Source organism: Epinephelus moara, chromosome 16 (genome assembly GCF_006386435.1).
Source record: "Epinephelus moara isolate mb chromosome 16, YSFRI_EMoa_1.0, whole genome shotgun sequence".
NCBI lineage: Eukaryota > Metazoa > Chordata > Actinopteri > Perciformes > Serranidae > Epinephelus > Epinephelus moara.
In genome coordinates this window covers 45,641,478-45,661,503 of record NC_065521.1, presented here as the reverse complement: position 1 = coordinate 45,661,503, position 20,026 = coordinate 45,641,478, and the positions used below count along the sequence as shown (strand labels likewise).

General features: G+C 41.7%; 2 protein-coding genes across 3 annotated transcripts in view; one reads left to right on the top strand and one right to left on the bottom strand.

Moving 5' to 3' along the window:
* lhfpl4b (LHFPL tetraspan subfamily member 4b) overlaps positions 1-4,033 on the top strand; it is a 10,454-nt gene extending 6,421 nt beyond the window's left edge. Inside the window, exons 4-7 of one of the 2 annotated variants that reach the window (XM_050064798.1) lie at positions 162-241; positions 2,061-2,208; positions 2,317-2,354; positions 2,439-4,033. In XM_050064798.1, coding sequence (XP_049920755.1) covers positions 162-241; positions 2,061-2,208; positions 2,317-2,345 — 257 coding nt within the window. In that variant the 3' untranslated portion in view covers positions 2,346-2,354; positions 2,439-4,033. Of the gene's footprint in view, positions 1-161; positions 242-2,060; positions 2,215-2,316; positions 2,355-2,438 lie in introns of both variants that reach the window. The other variant, XM_050064797.1, reaches the window with a different exon arrangement.
* A 1,516-nt stretch (positions 4,034-5,549) lies between these two features.
* Positions 5,550-18,471, bottom strand: pcsk1nl (proprotein convertase subtilisin/kexin type 1 inhibitor, like). The gene is made up of 5 exons (XM_050064794.1): positions 18,379-18,471; positions 9,275-9,530; positions 8,474-8,717; positions 8,278-8,391; positions 5,550-8,020 (listed from the first exon to the last, which is right to left on the bottom strand). Exons 1-5 carry the CDS (start codon positions 18,430-18,432, stop codon positions 7,621-7,623), a joined length of 1,068 nt encoding a protein of 355 aa, XP_049920751.1. The 5' UTR covers positions 18,433-18,471; the 3' UTR covers positions 5,550-7,620.
* Positions 18,472-20,026: the final 1,555 nt, after the last annotated feature.

The window sequence follows — 20,026 nt, the reverse complement described above, 5'->3', positions numbered from 1 at the left end:
TCACTGCGGTCAATTCTTGAAGAGAAATTGGGGAGAAGCAATCTAAATATATATTAGGTCTTACAGCTGTGTTTGAGGTTCGATAGGTACTATCTGAGGACAGGAGGTCATGAATTTTGCCTCTAATAGTTAGAGATTCTGTCTGTCCGTCTGTCTGTCAGGTTTCTGTCTGGCGTTGGCCTGTCTTCTGTTTCCAGACTCGTGGGAGAGTCCAGAGATGAGAGCTCTGTGTGGAGACTCTGTGAGTTTTATATATAATTATTTATCTAAAATATTAGATGCATATAAAGGTGTTTTATATTAAACATGTTCACTCTATTGAAACTCTTTGACACTGATCGACAGAAAATAAATCTTTTCTTATTCTTAATCAGTACTGAGACACAGAGTCAGCAGCAGGTGTATGATGATCAGGTGATCAGTGACTTGATGATTCTGTGTCTGTTGTACATCTTTCAACATATTTCCTATATTTCCATTTCTTATAAAACACCTAGCGGCCATAAACATCTTTCACTGTTGATATTTGATTGAATTCAGGTTGCCAACATTCATTGATGCCAACATCAATTTCACATAAAATCTGACGACAGATGACGTTGATATTTTGTTGGTTTCCCAACGTCTGGTGCCAACGTCACCTTGACATATAATAACTACACTTCTTCATATATATAGAGAACAAAGCCAATGTTGTGCAAAATGTCAAAATGTTAACATTCACACAACATGAAATTCTAATGCTGTTAGACATTTAAAATGACATCAACGAGCACAGAGGAAAATTGCCGGTGTTGACATTGGGCAATGTGATTTTGAAGCTAATCTGTATGCAGGTGATGTTTAATCAATGTTATCAAAACCATCTCAGTCGATCCAACAGGTGACGAAGTTGATCGATGCATTTGAGAGTTTTTCTGGTTATAAGGTGAATTTTAATAAGAGTGAGGCCGCTCCCCCGAACCACCTAACCTGTCCTTCACATCTCAGTACCGCCCCTTTTCAGTGGAGAACACAGGACATGAAATATCTTGGAATAAACTATCTCCTAAAGTCAGTTAGAGAAGAAATAAAGAGTTGGACAGTTCTTCCCATTTCATTCTGGGGTAAATTAATATTTTACTGAGATGATCATTTCTGATTTCAGCTTTAACGAGTTGAAGACGTTGTATAATTTAACAGATGCTGAATTTTACCTCCAGTTAGGATCAATCTTAAGCTCCCTCATCACAAAGAAAATGTCCACAGGGCTTAATAGAGAACTTGATAATAAATTGAGTCGGATCGCTTTAGGAGGGAGAGTAGTTTCGGCAGTGTACGGGTTAATGTACCTCGCCTCCTCAGACAGCCAAGCTTCCATCGAACATCAGTGGGAGAGAGACCTGGGTGTGTCCCTGACCTCAGCCCGGCGGGAGTCTGTCCTGAGAAACTTATCAATCGTATCCAAATGTGTTCGATACAAAATTTTGCAAATAAAGGTGGTGCACAGGGCGGTCCTTTCACATCTATGTTGGCATGGCTGAGGTGAGGCAGGATCACTCATGCATCTGTCATGGCATTTGCCCACAGTCAGATGTTTTTGGGACAAGGTAATATGAAGTTTGTCTTCTATCCTGGATGTCCGTCAGTCTGCCTCCGAGGCATAGGGACAGAAATATACAGTTGAAGCTCACACACCGCATTATGGCTCCAGTTTTTATGTCAGTGAAACGTCTCATTATGATGAATTGGAAATCACACAAATCAAATAGACTTTATGGATATATTGTAAATGTAACGGGCAGCTTCAGCTCTGTGTGAATACGACCATGGACTTTTATAAGATCTTATCCAGGGAAAATGGTTCATGGATGAACTTTACTGTATTTGTTCTGTAATTAATATATTTATTTGCATGAGGTGATAATACTGTAATTTATTGTGAAATATTACAGTTACATATTGAAATAATTTACAGTGTAAGTCTGTATGTACGAGCAGGTGTAACGTCTCCCAGTCTCTCCAGGAGGATCAATAAAGTTTTGTGAATCTGAATTCTGACTCTGAACCTGTGTCTCCAGGTGGGCAGCTTCTCTCCAGGTAACTGTTCGGTGCACTGGGCCTACATCCTGGCCATCCTGGGCATCCTGGATGCCGCTATCTTGGCCACGCTGGCCTTCGTCCTCGCCAACAGACAAGACGCCCTGCTGCCGCCAGACGCCAAGGATGGTGAGGGTGGGGTATCTTAGCTTCATTTTCAGTTAGCTTAGCATTAGCAACGCTTCAATTAAACAGGTAAATAAAAAGGTGTGTGTGTGTGTGTGTTTGTTCCTGCAGTGACCACAGGTCTGCTGATGTCAGCGTAGAGTCGGCAGGTGAGTCTCTTCTTCTTCTTTTGTCTCTTTAACACTTCACACAAACTGTTTCATCTTCCTCCTCCTCCTCTTCTTCTTCTTCAGGGGCAGTTTGACTTCACTTCTCCTCCTGATCTCTCCATCCTTCATCATCATCATCATCAGAGGAGGAGGAGGAGGAGGAGGCGACGAATAGAATCTCCTGTCATCATCACCTGGCAACCGTATCGACCTTCATGTTGTGACGGTGAGGAGAAAAGGATGAAGAAAAGGAGAGACAGGGAACAGGATGTATTTCACAGTAACATGAGTATCTTTAGTTTGAAGCCGTGCGTCAGGAGGACAGAACGTGTGTCACATCTTCATCAGGTTTTAGATTTAACAACCCTCTGTGTTGATGTGTTACAGCCTCTATGCATCTCCAGCAGCAATAACATCACGTTCAGTTACCTGTGGTCCGTCTCTCAGTGGTGGAATGTAACTAAGTACATTTACTCAAGTATTTAACTCAAGTACAAATTCAAGGTACTTTACCTGAGTATTTCCATTTTTCAGAGGTAATATTTTACTCTTTACTGCTCGACGTTAGTTAATAGTTACTTCCTGTCCAGTGAAAACCATGTATCTCCAGACGTGTTGACTGTTGTTCCTTTATGTGTTGATAAATAAACTCAGCTGTAAAAGTCGTCGTCACAAAGCTGAAAACAGGCAGTTTTCCTGACTTTTCAAGAGATGCGTGTTTCTCACAGGACAGCCATGCTACAAACATATAACAATTTTATAGACCATGATGCATTGCTGTAGGCCTAGATTAAAATACCCAAAAGGATATAAAGGAGTTCAAATGAGCTCAACCTGAAACATCTACAGCAGGGTTATTAATCAGAGGAAAACACTTTCACTGCAACATACTGACCTTGAGTTGAATCTGCTGATGATACTTTTATGACTTTAACTACTTTAAGTAGCCGATTACATTTTGATAATAATTAGCCTTCATGTTTTTACTTCAGTACGGTCGCTACTGTCATGGTTTATATATTCATGTTTTTCTAATGTCATTCGTGTTGGAGTTGTTTGAGTTATGGAGGGAAGAGGAACTGACATTGAGAGTTAGCTTCAGGTCCAGTTAGCTTTTAGTTCTTGACCCTTGGCTTGGCTGACTACAGGATTAAAAACTAGACAGCTAACAAACCTCAAATTTTTGTGCTAAGCTCGGCTATCCAACGAGATGAAAGTGATCGATCTAAACTCTCAGTTTAAGTTTCGTGTCGACCTTTGAAGCACAAACAAAAAGCAGCTGTTGATGAGCTAAAGTGAGTCTGTTATAACTGTTATAATGGAGCATGTGTAACCCCCCCCCCATCCCCCCACCTGGGTTTTTGAGATACATGTTTTTTACGGGACAGCAACAATAACTTTATTTAATTAAACTGATGTTTGAAACAAGTAATGAATCAATAATGTGATGTCACTGTGGCTAAATATGAGATATAATATTTAATATTGAGATTTTATTTTGTAACCAGACATAATTTGATCAATACAAATTGTCCCTAATGGGCCTCCGTACAGTTTAGCCTCAAAGTAAAAAGTCATTTTATAACGTCGGATGTTTGTAGAATGTTTGTTGTTGTTTATCGTGCTGCCTTCAGACTGAACTTAATAAACAGTTTGTTTGTTCATGTTTTTATTCTCATCAATAAAATATAGATTTGATCAGACTGAGTTTGTTTCTGAATCACTGAAGGATGACATCATCTGTCATCAACCAATCACAGACTGTTGTTCAGGTCATGTGACAGCTGCTTTTCCTGTTGCTGCTGCAGAGAAAATGTAGACGCTGAAGCACAGCGCACGTGATGATGTTACCTGAGCAGGTGACATCAGCTGTTCTCTGTAGTGAAACTGATGACATCATTAGTTAGGCTATCTACCTGCTGGCTTTGTTACTGTTTCCTGTTTAACTGATGTCACCTGATGATGTTACCTGAGCAGGTAAAGGTACCTGTAAGTAAGTCACCAGATTACCCAGTGTGACCTGATGATGTTACCTGAGCAGGTGAGTCCTGGTTCACTGAGCAGCTTTTCCACAGAAATGTGAGTCAGTTTTGAATCACAGGAAGATTAATCTCACCTGTTCAGGTGAGGTTACCTGTTTTGGTGCTGATGTCACCTGAGTAAAGGTCAAGTTATCTCACCTGGTAAAATGACCTGTTTAACTGATATTAACGGTCTAGTTGAAGCTACCTGTTGATGTTACTGTAAAGTTACCTGTTCCTGTAGAGTAACTTGAACTGAAGTTTCCTGAAGATGTTACCTGACCAGGTGAGAGGACCTCAGTGAAGTTAAGTGAAGTCACCTGCTTAACTGAAGTCACTTAATGATGTTACCTGACCAGGTAAAATTATCTTTATGTCACCAGATCAGTGTTACCTGATAAAGTTACCTGACCAGGTGGCATGACCTTATTAGGAAAAGTTACCTGCATAGGTGATGTAACCACCTTAACTGAGGTTACTTGGTGATGTTACCTGATGATGTTACCTGAGCAGGTGAGTCCTGGTTCACTGAGCAGCTTTTCCACAGAAATGTGAGTCAGTTTTGAATCACAGGAAGATTAATCTCACCTGCTCAGGTGAGGTTACCTGTTTTAAGTGCTGATGTATCCTGAATAAAGGTCAAGGTATCTCACCTGGTAAAATGACCTGTTTAACTGACGTTCACAATCTAGCTGAAGATACCTGTTGATGTAGTTACCTGATGATGTTATCTGAACAGGTGAGTCCTGTGTCACATCATGTATCATCAGTCTTGAAATTCAAACAGTCATGACTTCAATCATCTCTCCTCCAGGTCCACGAATGGCTGAGCTTTTGATCGCATCACATGATCTTCATCAGCTGATGTTTATCTTTGTGTTTGTGTGCGTTAACGTCATTATGATGAAGCTCTGCAGAGCATCACTATGACGACTGTGAGGTGAGATTAGGTTGTTCATATTTAACCTTTTAATTTCAAACATCTGGTCAGAAACTTTATTAACACTTTGCTGAACATTTGATTGGTCTGTTGTTTGTGGAGGCTGAACATCCTCCCTCACAGAAAGTATAAGAAACTCTAAAATGTGTAAAAGCTGATAGTAAATCGTGTTTGTGCGTCAGACAGAAATCCACAGACAGACAGATAGACACACAGACAGACAGATAGACACACAGACAGACAGATAGACAGACAGCAGTTTGTGGTGGATACTGACTTTAATTCAGATTGTGAGATAAATAAAAGTTGTTCGTTTCACCACGGACAGACGAGTGATCACACGACAGAGCTGCTGCACACAAGCTGAAGTACATGAACACAACAGGAACGAGCCAATCACAGAGCTGATGAGCTGTTGCCACGGTTACCGTCATCTGTCTGCATTTTCACACTGATGGAGGGAAGATTGGGTCAGTACAGAGCTGAATTTACCGCTAGATATTTTTGAAAATTGACCTTTTTTAAATAAAGAATTAAAGTGGGCGGGGTCAGCTACAAGTCCCAGAGAGCACTGCTGTCAGAAACAACCAGTCAGAGAGCTTCAGACTGTGCTGCGGGTCAGCTGCTGGGTTTTGATGTTACAGTTGGATCTTTGTAAAACTGATGGAAAAAAATGCTAAAAAGTTAAAGTGATTGTTTTTGGGATTTGGAACAGCTGCTGAGGATTGTGGGTAGTGTAGTGTTAAAAGCCTCTCCACAGACCAGATTAAGGCAAATATGTCATTTCTGAAAAAGTTTCCCACAAAACAAACAAACAAACAAACAACAACAAAAACATAATTAGGTTCTAATATGTTAAACAGAGTTCAGACTGTTCGTTAAAGAGTTTCTCTGGAAGAAAATCTCCACTTAAACCCAAATACTGTAAAACTTCAATTGAAGGCCCAGTCACTGTAACGAGCCCGGTGCTGCTACACGTGTCGACAAATAAAGGCCTGCTCATTTTTATAGAAGTTCTTTGGATGTATAAAACAGGCTGTTGGCCACCTGAGCTAATGTTACTGAGCTGCTTTGATCGCACATACAAATATGAATGTTTAAACTGTTGTCAGTACAGAGATGCTACACATCGTTAGCTTGGTCAGATTCTTTACAATTCAATCATTCAGTTTACTTTACTGAAACCACGAGCGCTCAAGAATAATTAATTCAGATTTAGAGGCATGTTAAACAACGGGGATGGAAAAAGAAGTGGTGACTGCCTTCCTCTGTAGGGGTCATAAAGTCAGAATATGTGTCCATTCCTTTATTATCCGCTAAGTTATTTATATTTCTGTAGTCGGTAAGGGTCCACTGATCAAAAGAATCAAGATTTTTCATAAACATTAATCCAAGTTAGGAGCATTGTTTTAACAGGATAAAGTGGTGTTGTGTTGTTATGCTGGGTGCTGTAAAAATATGTAATGATTTATATAATATAATAATTAAAATGTTATTCAAAGCCTTATTTATAAACAAGTAATATTCATTTTAGTTCAAATAAACAGTTTGATCGTAGCAAAAGTTTTGTGTGAAAGGAATTAAAGGCCTGTCTCAAATATAGGCCTGTTGATTTCAGTGATTTAAGCAAATAATAGCCTGGGCTTTTAATAGAAGTTTTACGGTAAATATGAACTGACATTATGTTGAGCTGCGTGTTGCAGACAGAGCCGGTTTCATCTCATCATCAGTGTGAACAAACGTCATTTGTTAAAGCTTTATTTTAATGACCCGTTGAGTTTAAAGCAGTTAAACTTCTCTCTGATTATTCTGTCACACGTTCAGTCGATAAAATCTTTGGATGATTCAGAGCCGCTCGTCTTTTTCACATGAAATCAAGTTGATTGTTTACTTTTATATTAATTAATAATAACTGAGCTGTTGATGCTGCTGGAGATGAAGGGGTTAAATAAAAAGCAGAATGACGTCGCCCTCTGCAGGACATTTAAAGGACTTTTTTAAGACATGACAGATTTTATAAATTAAATTTCCTCCATCACTTTTTCATTTCTTCTCATTTTAACAACAAACGACTGATCAGAGACGATTTTTCACCAAAAGCAGCAAAACATTTAAAAAATACAGGAAATAAAAAATCCTGAAAGACAACGATGAAATACACTTCCTCCTCTCCTCTCCTCTCCTCTCCTCTCCTCTCCTCTCCTCTCCTCTCCTCTCCTCTCCTCTCCTCAACCCCTATCCTGTCCTCTTTCCCCTCCTGCTCTTCCTCCTCTCCTCTCCTCTCCTCTCCTCTCCTCTCCTCCTCTTACTCCCTCATGTACTCCAGGATCTGATCGATCAGTATTTGGGGGTCGTAGTTCACCACAGCTCTCCTCCGGCGCCTACGACTCCCATGATTCAGTTCTTCCACATCAGGTGTTGCCATGGTATTGATGCGTTTCATCCTCTGCAGCCCGACAGCGGGGGGGCTGAGCTTCTCCTCTTCCTCCTCCTCTTCGTCCTCCAGCCTTTTCACTCTGAGCAGAGGTGGGTCGTTGCTAGGTGAGGGAGGAGCCACATCATCAAGGGAGCGGCGGGTTCTCCTGTGGGCGGAGCTAGCAGGTTCAGGTGCTGCGATGGACACGTCCCTCCTCGTACGGCGACCAGAGGAGATCACCGGGGTGTCGTTAGGGCCAATGCTAGACAGTAACCTAGCAACCAGACGTCTGAGGAGGAAGAGGACATATAACGGTATCGTTAGTGCTCGTGTTTCTGTACGTGGACAAAAGTCGTCAAATGTCCAAAATGGAATCCTCGTGTCGATGATAAAGTCGTCATGTGTCAAAGTAATGTTATATTCTGTCAATAAAGTCGTCATCTGTCAATAAAACACAGGGTTATACGGGGAAGTTATTGTCAACAAACTTTGTGATTTGTACTAATCTTGAAACAGGATTATTGATGAGTGTGATGTTGCTGAGACCTCAGAGCGTCCTGGTCGCCTCCTCGGTTCAGTCCTGATGGAACTCGTCCGGCCTGTTGAAGGCGCTCCTGTCGGGCCCTCTCCAGCAGAGTCTGAGCCAGCTGAGGCTCCATCCTGTCGATCACAAGTTGTCAATAACTTTTGATTAATGACAAATGCGAGAGCTTAAACCCTAACTCAGTCACCTGGTGCTCACCTGTCCAGCAGCGCCTGAGCCAGCTGGGGCTCCAGGAGGCCCCACCAGGCAGCGGGGGGCCTCCCCATGTTCAGTCCCCGTCCTGTCTCATCGTAGTCCGCGGGGGCCGGGCCCTCGAAGTCTCCTGGTGGCCCCTGATCCTCCTCCTCATCCTCCTCCTCCTCTACCACCTCAACGTCGCCTGGGCCGACCAATCCTGCGCTCTCTGCCTCGCTCAGTAGGCGGAGCAAAGCTGCCAAGTACGCTGTGGACACATTTGATTGGTCGATTTATTTGTCAAGTTTTTATTTCTTGAAACAAATGTGATAAAGATTTATTCACAGAACGGATTTTAGAATCAAACTGAAACAGCCACTGTTTCAAGACAGGACAAAATATCTAAAAAGTCAAAGTATTTTTAAAAGTATTTATATTTCTAGAACAAAGTCATGATTTGTTTAACAGTCGACTAATAATTTGTCAAGTGTGATACAAAATTGTAATATTTCAAAAATAAGTCCTAATCTGTTGAGAAAGAAAGTTGTAATTTGTTGAGAAAAAGTTGTAATATGTTAGTAAGAATTTGTAATATATTGACAAAAAAGTCCCTATGTGTTCGTAAAATATTGAGAAAAAATGTCGTAATCTGTAGAGAAATGTTTTAATTTTTTGAGAGAAAGTCAGAATATGTTGAGAAACAAATTTTAATGTATTAAGAAAAAGTCGCAAAATATTGAGAAAAAGTCGTAATACATAGAGAAAAAAAAGTTGAAATCTGTTGAGAAAAAGATTTTTATATGTTGAGAAAAAACTCGCTCCAACCTGCTCGCTGCTCCTCTTCCTGCTCCCGCCTCTGGTCCCTTTCCACCAATCGCTGGAGAGCCTGGTCCAGGCCCCGCCCCCTCCAGTCATCTGATTGGTAGTACAGGTTGTTGGCCCCGCCTCCCCCCTGGGAAGCAGGATATGACAACACCTGGTCCTCATAAGGCAGCAGGTTACGGAGGTCTCTGCGCTGGCGTCTGATCCCGCCCACTGACACATCCAGGCCACGCCCTCCGCCACGAGCTGCAGGTAGAGGCTGGGAGACAGGTCGGGGGTCAGGGGTCAGTAACAGAAGGAAGGTCGAGACCTGAGCGTTAACAACTTGTTTCCTGTACTGCACAAGAGGTTTATACCCTCTGCTTGATCTCAGTGCAGCCTTTGACACTGTTGATCACCACATCCTTTTAGACAGGCTGAGGGACAGGGTAGGAATCTCAGGGACCGCCCTTCATTGGTTTAAATCCTATCTGTCTGATCGATCCTTTTCTGTGGCTGTTGGCCCTCATAAATCAGAGTTTGCCTCCCTTTCTTGCGGGGTGCCCCAAGGTTCAGTGCTTGGGCCTATCCTCTTTACGCTATACATGCTCCCTCTCAGAGATGTCATCAGCAATTTTGAAGGTATCTCATACCATATGTATGCAGATGACCTTCAGTTATATTTTGCTTTTAACCCTGATAGGACCGATGGAATTGACTCACTGTACGATTGTATGAATGTAATTAAGGACTGGATGTCTTCTAACTCCCTTCAGTTGAACGCAGCTAAAACTGAGATTTTAATTATTGCACCTGATGCCTCAGCATCTAAAGTGGCCAGCTGCTTAGGGTCCCTCAGTGCAAATGTGCGCCCCAAGTTGAGAAACCTTGGGGTCACATTTGATCAGGCCATGCTCTTCGATGACCACATCAAAACTGTCACTCGCTCCTGCTTTTTCCACCTCAAAAACATTTCCAAACTCAGATCCATGTTAACTTATTCCGAGCTAGAAATGATCATCCATGCTTTTATTTCCTCACGTCTGGATTACTGTAATTCTCTTTTCACCTGTCTCAATAAAACTTCATTAGACCGCCTCCAACTAGTCCAGAACGCTGCCGCCAGGCTTCTGTCCAGATCTCATAAGTTCACTCACATCACTCCAGTCCTGGCATCCCTGCACTGGCTCCCTGTTAATTTCAGGATCCAGCACAAGATTCTAACCATCACTTACAGAGCCCTCCATGGTCAAGCACCTGCATACTTGACGGATCTGGTGTCCTTTCACTGTCCTGTCAGGTCACTGCGGTCCGCTGAAGGCCACCTACTTACTGTCCCTCACACAAGATTAAAGATGAAAGGTGATAGAGCCTTTAAGGCTGTTGCACCGAAATGGTGGAATGCACTACCTCATGAGCTGAGAGCGGCCTCTTCCGTGGACATTTTTAAAAAGCAGTTAAAAACACATCTGTTTAGGCATGCGTTCCATTAATTGTCCATTGTATCATCTCTGTATTTCGCTGCACTTTACTTTACTTTTTATTTGTTTTTGTGTATTTTGCATTGTTTCTGTTGTTGTATTTTTTGTATTTTATCTTGTGAAGCACTTTGTGAGTCCTCTCTGTGAGAAGTGCTATATAAATAAAATTTACTTACTTACTTACCCAGGGAAATGTAGAGTAATATGGAGGACTGAAGCCCCACCCTCTTGCTTCTCCAAAACCCCACCCCCTCCCCTTCTCTTTGTAAAGAGATAAAAAAAATTATTGCGTTAGTATTTAACAACTACATTTCACATGAGGCTCTTGTAGTTAAGAGGTAAATACCCCTTTTCAGACACAGTAAATAAGTTATGTGTTGGGGTGTTCCCCAGGGTTCAATCCTGGGCCCCTCTATTTTCTGTTCAGCTTCAGCTTCTATCATTCACAAACATGGTGTCTGTTTCCATGATTACACAGGTGACAGTCTGAGGTCTGTCAGAAATCTCTGCAGGTCAGAAACTAGCACTGATTAAGAACGTTTCCTAAGCTGAGTGCAAAAACTGAAACTGTTCTGAAGTTTTCTGAACACCTCAGCGTTTTAATAAATATTTAAAATATTTACTGCGTCTGTGTTCACAGATTCACATGTTTACAAGATGCTAAAAATGGAGTCTTAACTTTTGGCACACTGTCGAAGCCTCATGGGAAATTAGTTGTTGAACACTATAAATATTTTGTCTCCTCACAAAGAGGAGGGTGGAGCTTTTGTTGGGTGTGAGGGTGGGGCTTAAACCCTCTGGATTACTCGACCTTTCCATGGGCGTAACACTCCTGTGCAGTGCAGGTAACAAATTGCTCAACACTCAGGAAACAACAGAGATATAACATGTTAATCAGTCTTTGAGATGTTGGCAGGTTTATTTTCGAACTTGTCTTTATGCTAAGCTAGGCTAACACCACGTCCAGACTGCAGCTCCGCACTGAACACGAAACTGACATCCATCTTAATCCATTTTATTCTCTGAGAGAAACACAATAATTATATTTCCTAAAATCAGTTTTCATCCTCTGCAGGTAAAAACTCCTCAGGACCAAGTAGAAGACCACGAAGAAGAAGGAGAGGCGGATTTTAACACACACACGCACGCACGCACACGCACGCACACGCACGCACGCACGCACGCACGCACGCACACGCACGCACGCACACGCACACGCACGCACGCACACGCACATACACACACACACACGCACACACACGAGTGAGCTTTCTTACATTCATTTCTACATTATTTTTTTAATGACCCTCACCCTCCTCTGTTGGTAGGATGTAAAATTAATTTATGTTATACTTAAGCAATATCACACGAGAGGGAGTAATGTTGTACTGTGATATCGTCACGGCTGTGATTCGGTCGTAGGCACGAGGCCGCAGGCTAGATAATTTAAGCTTTTTACTTGTCTTCCGCCAACAAAAATAGTTCCCTCATGCAGGACTCCGCTGTCACCGTTGCTATGTAACACAGACATGGCGCGCCAGGCACTTACTCTTTATACACATTTATCTGCACGTTTCCATTAATTGTGCAGCCGGTGAAATAAGTCTCTGGTGACTGCATGGTGGACTGTGGCTTCACAGGCACAGCCGACTCTGCCTTCTGATCTGACAGTATGTTGCTTTTCTCCAAGTCATTGAGCTCCGCTGATGAAACACTGACAAACCTGGATGTGTGCTCAGATGGATTCAGCTTCTCCTCTCCCTCATCTTCCTCTGATGACCATTCATAGTTCAATTCAAAACTTATTTTAGGAAATAAATCCATATTTTTGGCTGTTTGACAGTGGATGAATTAATTAGCCTACAACGCAACTGCTGACCTAACTGACACTAACCGTCAGTTTTGATTTGATTGTTGATTGCAATCAGCTGTGAGGCGGAGTGATACATACACAGTGAAATAACCGTGATATTGTACTCCAATATCGTCACGGTTTTACTGTCTCTCGACCAATCAGATTGCAGGGCCGGAACTAACTGTTGTATAGTTTTAATTATTGTTCTTTATTGATTATATAAAACAGATTGATCATACTGTGTGTGTGTGTGTGTGTGTGTGCGACTGACATCTTTTAATAAGGATTAGATTACACATGAATATCAGATATATTAATAATGTATAGAGGTCGATTACTCTCGATATCATTTGTGTGAACTGATTGATCGACAGCCTCTGTGTTAAAGTGTAATCTGTACATTTAAAACAACTTCTACACTATCAGAAAAGATTTGCACCCCCCAAAAAAAGTTTACATACACAAATAAGTTCTTCAAATTAAAATCTGTGAATACATGTATTTAATTCACAAATAAATGAAAAGCATTAACACAAGCACAGACTTGCATATTTGCATTTTATGCTGTCATTTCTTTTATAATTTGTGTATCTGCAGATCCATTTTATATTTGCAAGGTAGTTTTAGAGTTTACAAATCTGTGATGTTAGAATAGAATAAAATCAGAGTTCATATTTTGACACAAACGCAGGATTCATTTGCTGAAATATTTTAACTTCTCTTTAAAATCTGGGTTTATTTTATTTTGTTTTATTTTTCTGTCGGCCTGTATCTAATAAGAGTTGAGGTATGAGTTGTTTTCATTGGTTGATTCAGTGGTGACATTTCACGCGGACGGAAGTAGTTAAAATAGGAAGATGACGGACAGGTGATCAGAGAGCCGCGAGCTGCTGCAGCCGCTCAGGTGAGCACGTGATGATCGAGAGGTTTGATTCAGAGAGGACAAGGATACAATGAGACACGGAGACATAAGGACTGTGCTCTTCACCTGACTGACGTCTCTCAGCCAGGTGAGCTCAGTCAGCTGCTGGATCTGAGAACGTTCACGCGAACCATCGTCCATCCTCCGGACAGAGTGACGTCAGAGGTCGGCCTAAAGTGAGTCTCTACCTGCTGCTTGTTTGTTTCTGATCTTTAATGAGATGTGTGAATTCATCCCTCCATGTAAATAAATGAAAAAAATTAAAAACATCTCTTATTAATGAATAATATTTATTTTATGCCCATAATGTTTTTAAAAGTCACATTTAAATAACTTTACGCTTTTCCCTTAAAATAAAAATAATCTACAATAAAACACAGTTTGTGTGATTTTATTGGGTTTTGCTGTTGAAAACTGTCACATTGTTTTTCTTTTCACCGTCAGCACACAGCTGTTGTAAAGAGTCCCGTCTGTTGTCTGCAGTGTGTAAACATCAGGTCACACTGCAGTCTCCTGACAGTGCTTCATGACCTTTGACCTTTTACTGTGTTTTATAGATATTTAGGATTTTATTTTAAACAGACTCTACAGAGCTGCTCATGTGACGGTCAGTGGTAGTATTTTCAGGTCCATTTCTCCTTGTTCTTCACCTCAGAGGTAATATTTTACTTTTCCTGCTCCACATCTGTCTGACAGCTTTAGTTACTTCCTGTCCAGTGATAACCATGTATCTCCAGATGTGCTGATGTTTATAAACTGAACGATGACGATGTGTTCCTTTACGTGCTGTGGAATAAACTCAGCTGGAAAATGAATCGTCACAAAGCTGAAAGGCTTTTCGTTACTCGTTACATTTGCTTCAACGTCAGCAGATGATTTTTTTGTTCTATTCTAAAATATAAAAGTCCATAAACTATGTTCATGCAGTTCTGCGTGATCTTTGTTTGTCCAAGTGGTGTTGCCATACCAGATACCAGATACTCAGATTGGGCAGCTGATTGGTAGAGACAGGTAGAGAGGAGAGGTCATCAGCAGGCAGTTGTATTTGGTGATGCTGTGTTACTATGGTTACAGCAGCAGATTGAGATGAAGATTCCCCACCAGATGACCCATGACCTCATGACCTCATGACCTCAAGTTCATGTGTGAACTTTTTCAGACGAAGAATGATTCGTATTGTTTAAATGTTTGCTCTCTTCATCGCGCAAAAACTTCAAACTGTTTGACAGTTGTGGCAGCGCTGTGTAATACGATCCCTCTCTGATCTGTGATCAATAACTAATTATTGCCACACCTCAAATCAGTGAGGTCGTTCATCACTGGCTGACCTGTGTGAGAAACACGGATCACAGTGTGTGTGTGTGTGTGTTTGTGTGTGTGTGTGTGTGTGTGTGTATGTGTGTGAGATGAGGATGCTGTCAGTGTCGTCAAGGGAGGCTGTTGCCATGGTAGCATAACGAGCTGTAATGTTCCTGCCTCCCCTAATGAGATTGGTCCTGTGTGTGTGTGTGTGTGTGTGTGTGTGCGGTTGGTGTGGAGGAGGGAGACTTAATGACCGAAGTGATTCTGAAGCTTCAGGCTGATCAGATTTCTATAAAACACACTTCTATCAGAACACTGATGTTAATAAGTTTAATTGACTTACGGCAATAATGAGTCAGCAGTCTGAATAGTGAGTCAGCAGTCTGAACAGTGACTCAACAGTCTGAACAGTTACTCAGCAGTCTGAACAGTGACTCAGCAGTCTGAACAGTTACTCAACAGTCTGAACAGTGACTCAACAGTCTGAACAGTGACTCAGCAGTCTGAACAGTTACTCAGCAGTCTGAACAGTGACTCAGCAGTCTGAACAGTGACTCAGCAGTCTGAACAGTTACTCAACAGTCTGAACAGTGACTCAGCAGTCTGAACAGTTACTCAGCAGTCTGAACAGTGGGTCAGCAGTCTGAACAGTGGGTCAGCAGTCTGAACAGTGACTCAGCAGTCTGAACAGTGACTCAGCAGTCTGAACAGTGAGTCAGTCTGAACAGTGACTCAGCAGTCTGAACAGTGAGTCAGCAGTCTGAACAGTGAGTCAGTCTGAACAGTGAGTCAGCAGTCTGAACAGTGACTCAGCAGTCTGAACAGTGAGTCAGTCTGAACAGTGAGTCAGCAGCAAAAAGACCAGAATATAAAGCATTTTGACCGTTAACAGAAGTACTAGGTGAAAACTGATAACGGGTCTCTGCAGAGTCTGAATATCCCCATGGGGATAATAAAGTATCTGATGATGATGATGATGATGATGATGATTCAGCTCCACAGTAGAAGATGAACCAGCAGTTCTGATGATCAGTGTCGGAGCGTCAGATTCGCTGCGGTAGAAAATGAATCTGGTTTAATTTCCTGCTGAAGTGTTTCTGTGTGTGTCAGAGAAACAGAAGCAGCTGCTCAGATTCAACCTGATTTATGACTGTAATATCTCCCAGAATGCATCAGCTCAACTTCATGATGCTCAGTCTTCAGTACAGGAGGAGGTTTAATCTGAGACTGATGATGAAGAGGAGGAGGAGGAGGAGGAGGAGGAGGAGGGTGTAATGAGTTCTCTGAGGAACATCACTCAGTCTGACTTCCTGCTGACTCAGTGTTTTTCTGTAGAAATTACAGCCTGATACGAACAGAGGTGTTGAGATGGTAGCTGTTCATATACTGAGAAATATCAACGTGTTGAACCAATGAAGCAAAACGAAGCAGCTGAACGTCGTCTGAATAAAATCCGGGACGTATGATTCAAATCAGAAACAGTTCTGTCCTGTTCCTGTCTCAGAAACCCAAAAAAGACTTTTATACATCTCATTTTTAACAGCTGACGTGTTTTGATAAAACGTATCTGAAAATGTTCACAAACACGTTTGTTTAAGCTGCTCTCCTTCAGTTTCCTCTCCGGACACTAAAGCATGATGTCACATGTGTCCTGGTCGTGTTCAGCTCCTGGTTCAGCTTCAGAAGAGACGGAGGTTAAAAACTGAAAAGTTAACGCAGACTCAGAGCTCAAGGCAGGATCAGTATTAATCCAAAACCTCCGTCTTCCTCTAAAGTTAAAATAAGATTCTGGGCTTTATTCCTGTCGTGGCGTCTTTCTGACTCCTTGTCACGCTAACTTGGCCGCCTTTATCATCAAGGTTCAGGAAAAGTGGAGAAAACGAAGTGTGTCAGGTGAATCAGTGCGAGCATCCTGAGGCTTTCTAAATAAACTGTAGCTTTACAGAATATATTTGTAGACGAGTTTGAGCAGCTGTCATTTAGCATTATGCTAATGTAGCTCCCAAGGATTAAAGCTTGTATTGATCTAATTTTGACGATATCACTTGTGACAACATATTGACTGAGGTCCCAGTGGGTCTGACTGATGGTAGTTGTAATTATTATCATTATTATTGTTATTTTTCAAAATTACTAAATTGTAATTTTAAGGCTTATTGTTGTTTTGGAAGATTAAGCTAATGGCTAACATCAGCAGGCACTTGTTGCCATAACTAACTATCTATCTATCTATCTATCTATCTATCTATCCATCCATCCATCCATCCATCCATCCATCCATCCATCCATCCATCTATCTATAATACAGTGAATCCTATTCATATCTACCACCTTCTTATTATCACAGGTGCTAGCTTGTCATTTATTGATGTTCATATTGTGTATATTTTGTATTTTTTACCATATACAGTGTTTCTTATTCATACTAACAATGCAGCTTGATCACTCTGTTTAGTTCCTTCAGCCCACCCCATTAACATTTACTGTTACTATGGTAACAACTGCCAACTCACATTAGCCATTAGCTGAATCTATCAAAACAGTGATGAGCCATAAAATTACAATTTGACATTTTTAACAAACAATTACGCTACCATCGGTCATACCTATTAGGAACTTAGTAAATGTGTTGTCACAAGTTATATTGTCAAAATTAAATAAAGAAGAGTTTAAATCACATGACCCCAGAGTGGCTCTGTACTTTGTCAGTGATGACCTCGCCAAGAAAGGCAGAAAAGTAAGGTTGAGTACACGTCGATAACAAACATACAATAGAATCTGGAACAATACATCATAAAATTACAATCCACACATCAAAAGAACAGATACTCGAAGGCATGAAGATGTTATAAAATCAGTATTCAAAGTTAGTATGACCCAGAATAAGAGCATCCATAATTATGACAGCAAACATACACACTGAAAAATTTTTGTAGCTGTTAAAATCAACACTTAGAGCATAAACCTTCACACTGACGTATGTGAACAAATACAAATTTTACGCTTTTGCAGTTAAATAAACAGGCCTTTGTGTCCCCAAATGTCCTCATTGTGTCCCAGACTGAACTGGGTCCCCCTAAGGATAGATAAACAAGGCTGCACACACACACACACACACACACACACACACAGAGCAGCAGTCAGATGTCAGGAGAGCTGCTGTAACCTGTTTAATATACGGCCCTGTTGCCATGGGTTACCGTCTCCTGTCGCTATGGTGACAGAAAAAAAAAATGTTCCTCTGGTCACAGTGGCTGCCCACACACACACACACACACACACACACACAGTCTGTTTCTCTCTGCAGTGATTAACCTGATCAATAAATCAAATATTACACCATCAGATAGAAATGAGAATAGACGTAAAGGCAACACACACACACACACACACACGACCACACTGTGATGTAACAGCGTTGGCAGGCAGGTAAACAGCAGCGACATTATTCTGCATCACTATCAGGTTACCGTGACGACATTAAACGAGAACATGCGACACACATGTGAAGCCCCCCCCCCCCCCCCACCCCCCCCTGTATGTATGTGATGTGGGTGTCTGTTCTTACCTGAGCGGTGTGGATCAGCGCGGTGCTGAGCAGCAGGAGGCTGAGAGACGCCATCACGCTACTGACTGAACACACACACGGACACACACTGACTCATCTGATAACAGGGAGGAAGAGGAGGGAGGGAGGGAGGGAGGAGGAAGGGGAGGAGGGAGGGGGGATGAGAGGAGAGAAAATAGAGATGGAGGGGGAGGAGTGAGAGAAAATGATAAGAGGAGGAGGCGCCAAAGACATGAGGTAAGTGTGGAGGAGGGAAAGTGTGGAGAGGGGGGGTATAAAGTGAGCTGATGGGGGAGGAGTGTGAGAGAAGAGGAGGAGCCAAGGACACAAGGAAGGAGGGAGGGAGGAGGAGGAGAGATCAATGACGACCCCACACACACACACACACACACAACATGTTTGTTTTCTATCATTTGTTCTTGCATGTATCTACCTATATTTACAGAAGTGTTTCAGGACACGTCTTCAGACTCTTGGACGTCTTTGCAGCAGAAGGACAAAAAACATTTCTGAGATTAACTCTTTATTTTATTTATTTATTTAACTTGTATTCAACCAGGAAGTCCCACTGAGATTGAAAATCTCTTTTACAAGCGAGACCTGAATTATTGACTGAGACTACTACTGAAAGGGCCGACTGAGCTGGGCACATGTAACATCCCAAGATGTACAAAAAAAAAAGTCAACCATTGGCCGTTTACAGGGGTCGAACTTAAACAGCTCCACCCACAGATTTAATCTGATTGACTTCGAATTTTGTCTGAAGCATCTAAAGACCTTCGACACAGAAAATTATTAAAAGCCTGAGTTTTCATCGCACAGTCTGCCCCTGGTGAGGTATCAAATTTTCATGTTTCGCCATGAAACAGGAAGTGGTTTGTTACTCCAAACTACATGTTCCAGTCTGCCCCAAACACATGAACACATCCACATGCCAGTAATTATTTATAGTTACAGCGCCACCTTCTGGCAACAGGAAATGATTCTTTGACATAGACCTAACAGGTTGATCACATGCAGCTCAAATGTGGCAAGAAAAGCCTTCACACATTGATGATGCTTCCCGTGTGGATCAATAAACTCATTAGTTTCTGATGGTCAAAGGTCAAGGTCTATGTGACCTCATCTGTCTCATTCGTCTAAACATGATATCACAAGAATACCTTCAGGGAGTTTCTCAAAATTTGGCACAAACGTCCACTTGAATTGAAGATTAACCTGATGAGAATTTTGTAGTTGAAGGTCAAGGTCAGTGTGACCTCACAAAACTTGACCCAGATTTCTAACAGGATAAAATAATGAAGGTCAAAAGGTCAAAGGTCAAAGGTCAGCTTGACTGTGACATCATCATGTTTTAACATCATATCTCAGGAACAGAAGGGGAGACATTTGGTCAGATACTGAATTGGTGACTCTAATCTTGAAACTATGCTGATTGTATAGATCTTCTGTGTGTGAAGCATCCATGTTTTCACTGACATGGATGGAGACTGTCAGAGACACTGGACTGGTGGGCGGAGTCATACAACCACAGGGTGGACTGGTGGGCGGAGTCATACAACCAACAAATTTTTTCATCTGCGTAATATTGCGAAAATTAGGCCTATCCTGACCCGAAAAGATGCAGAAAAAGGGTGGACTGGTGGGC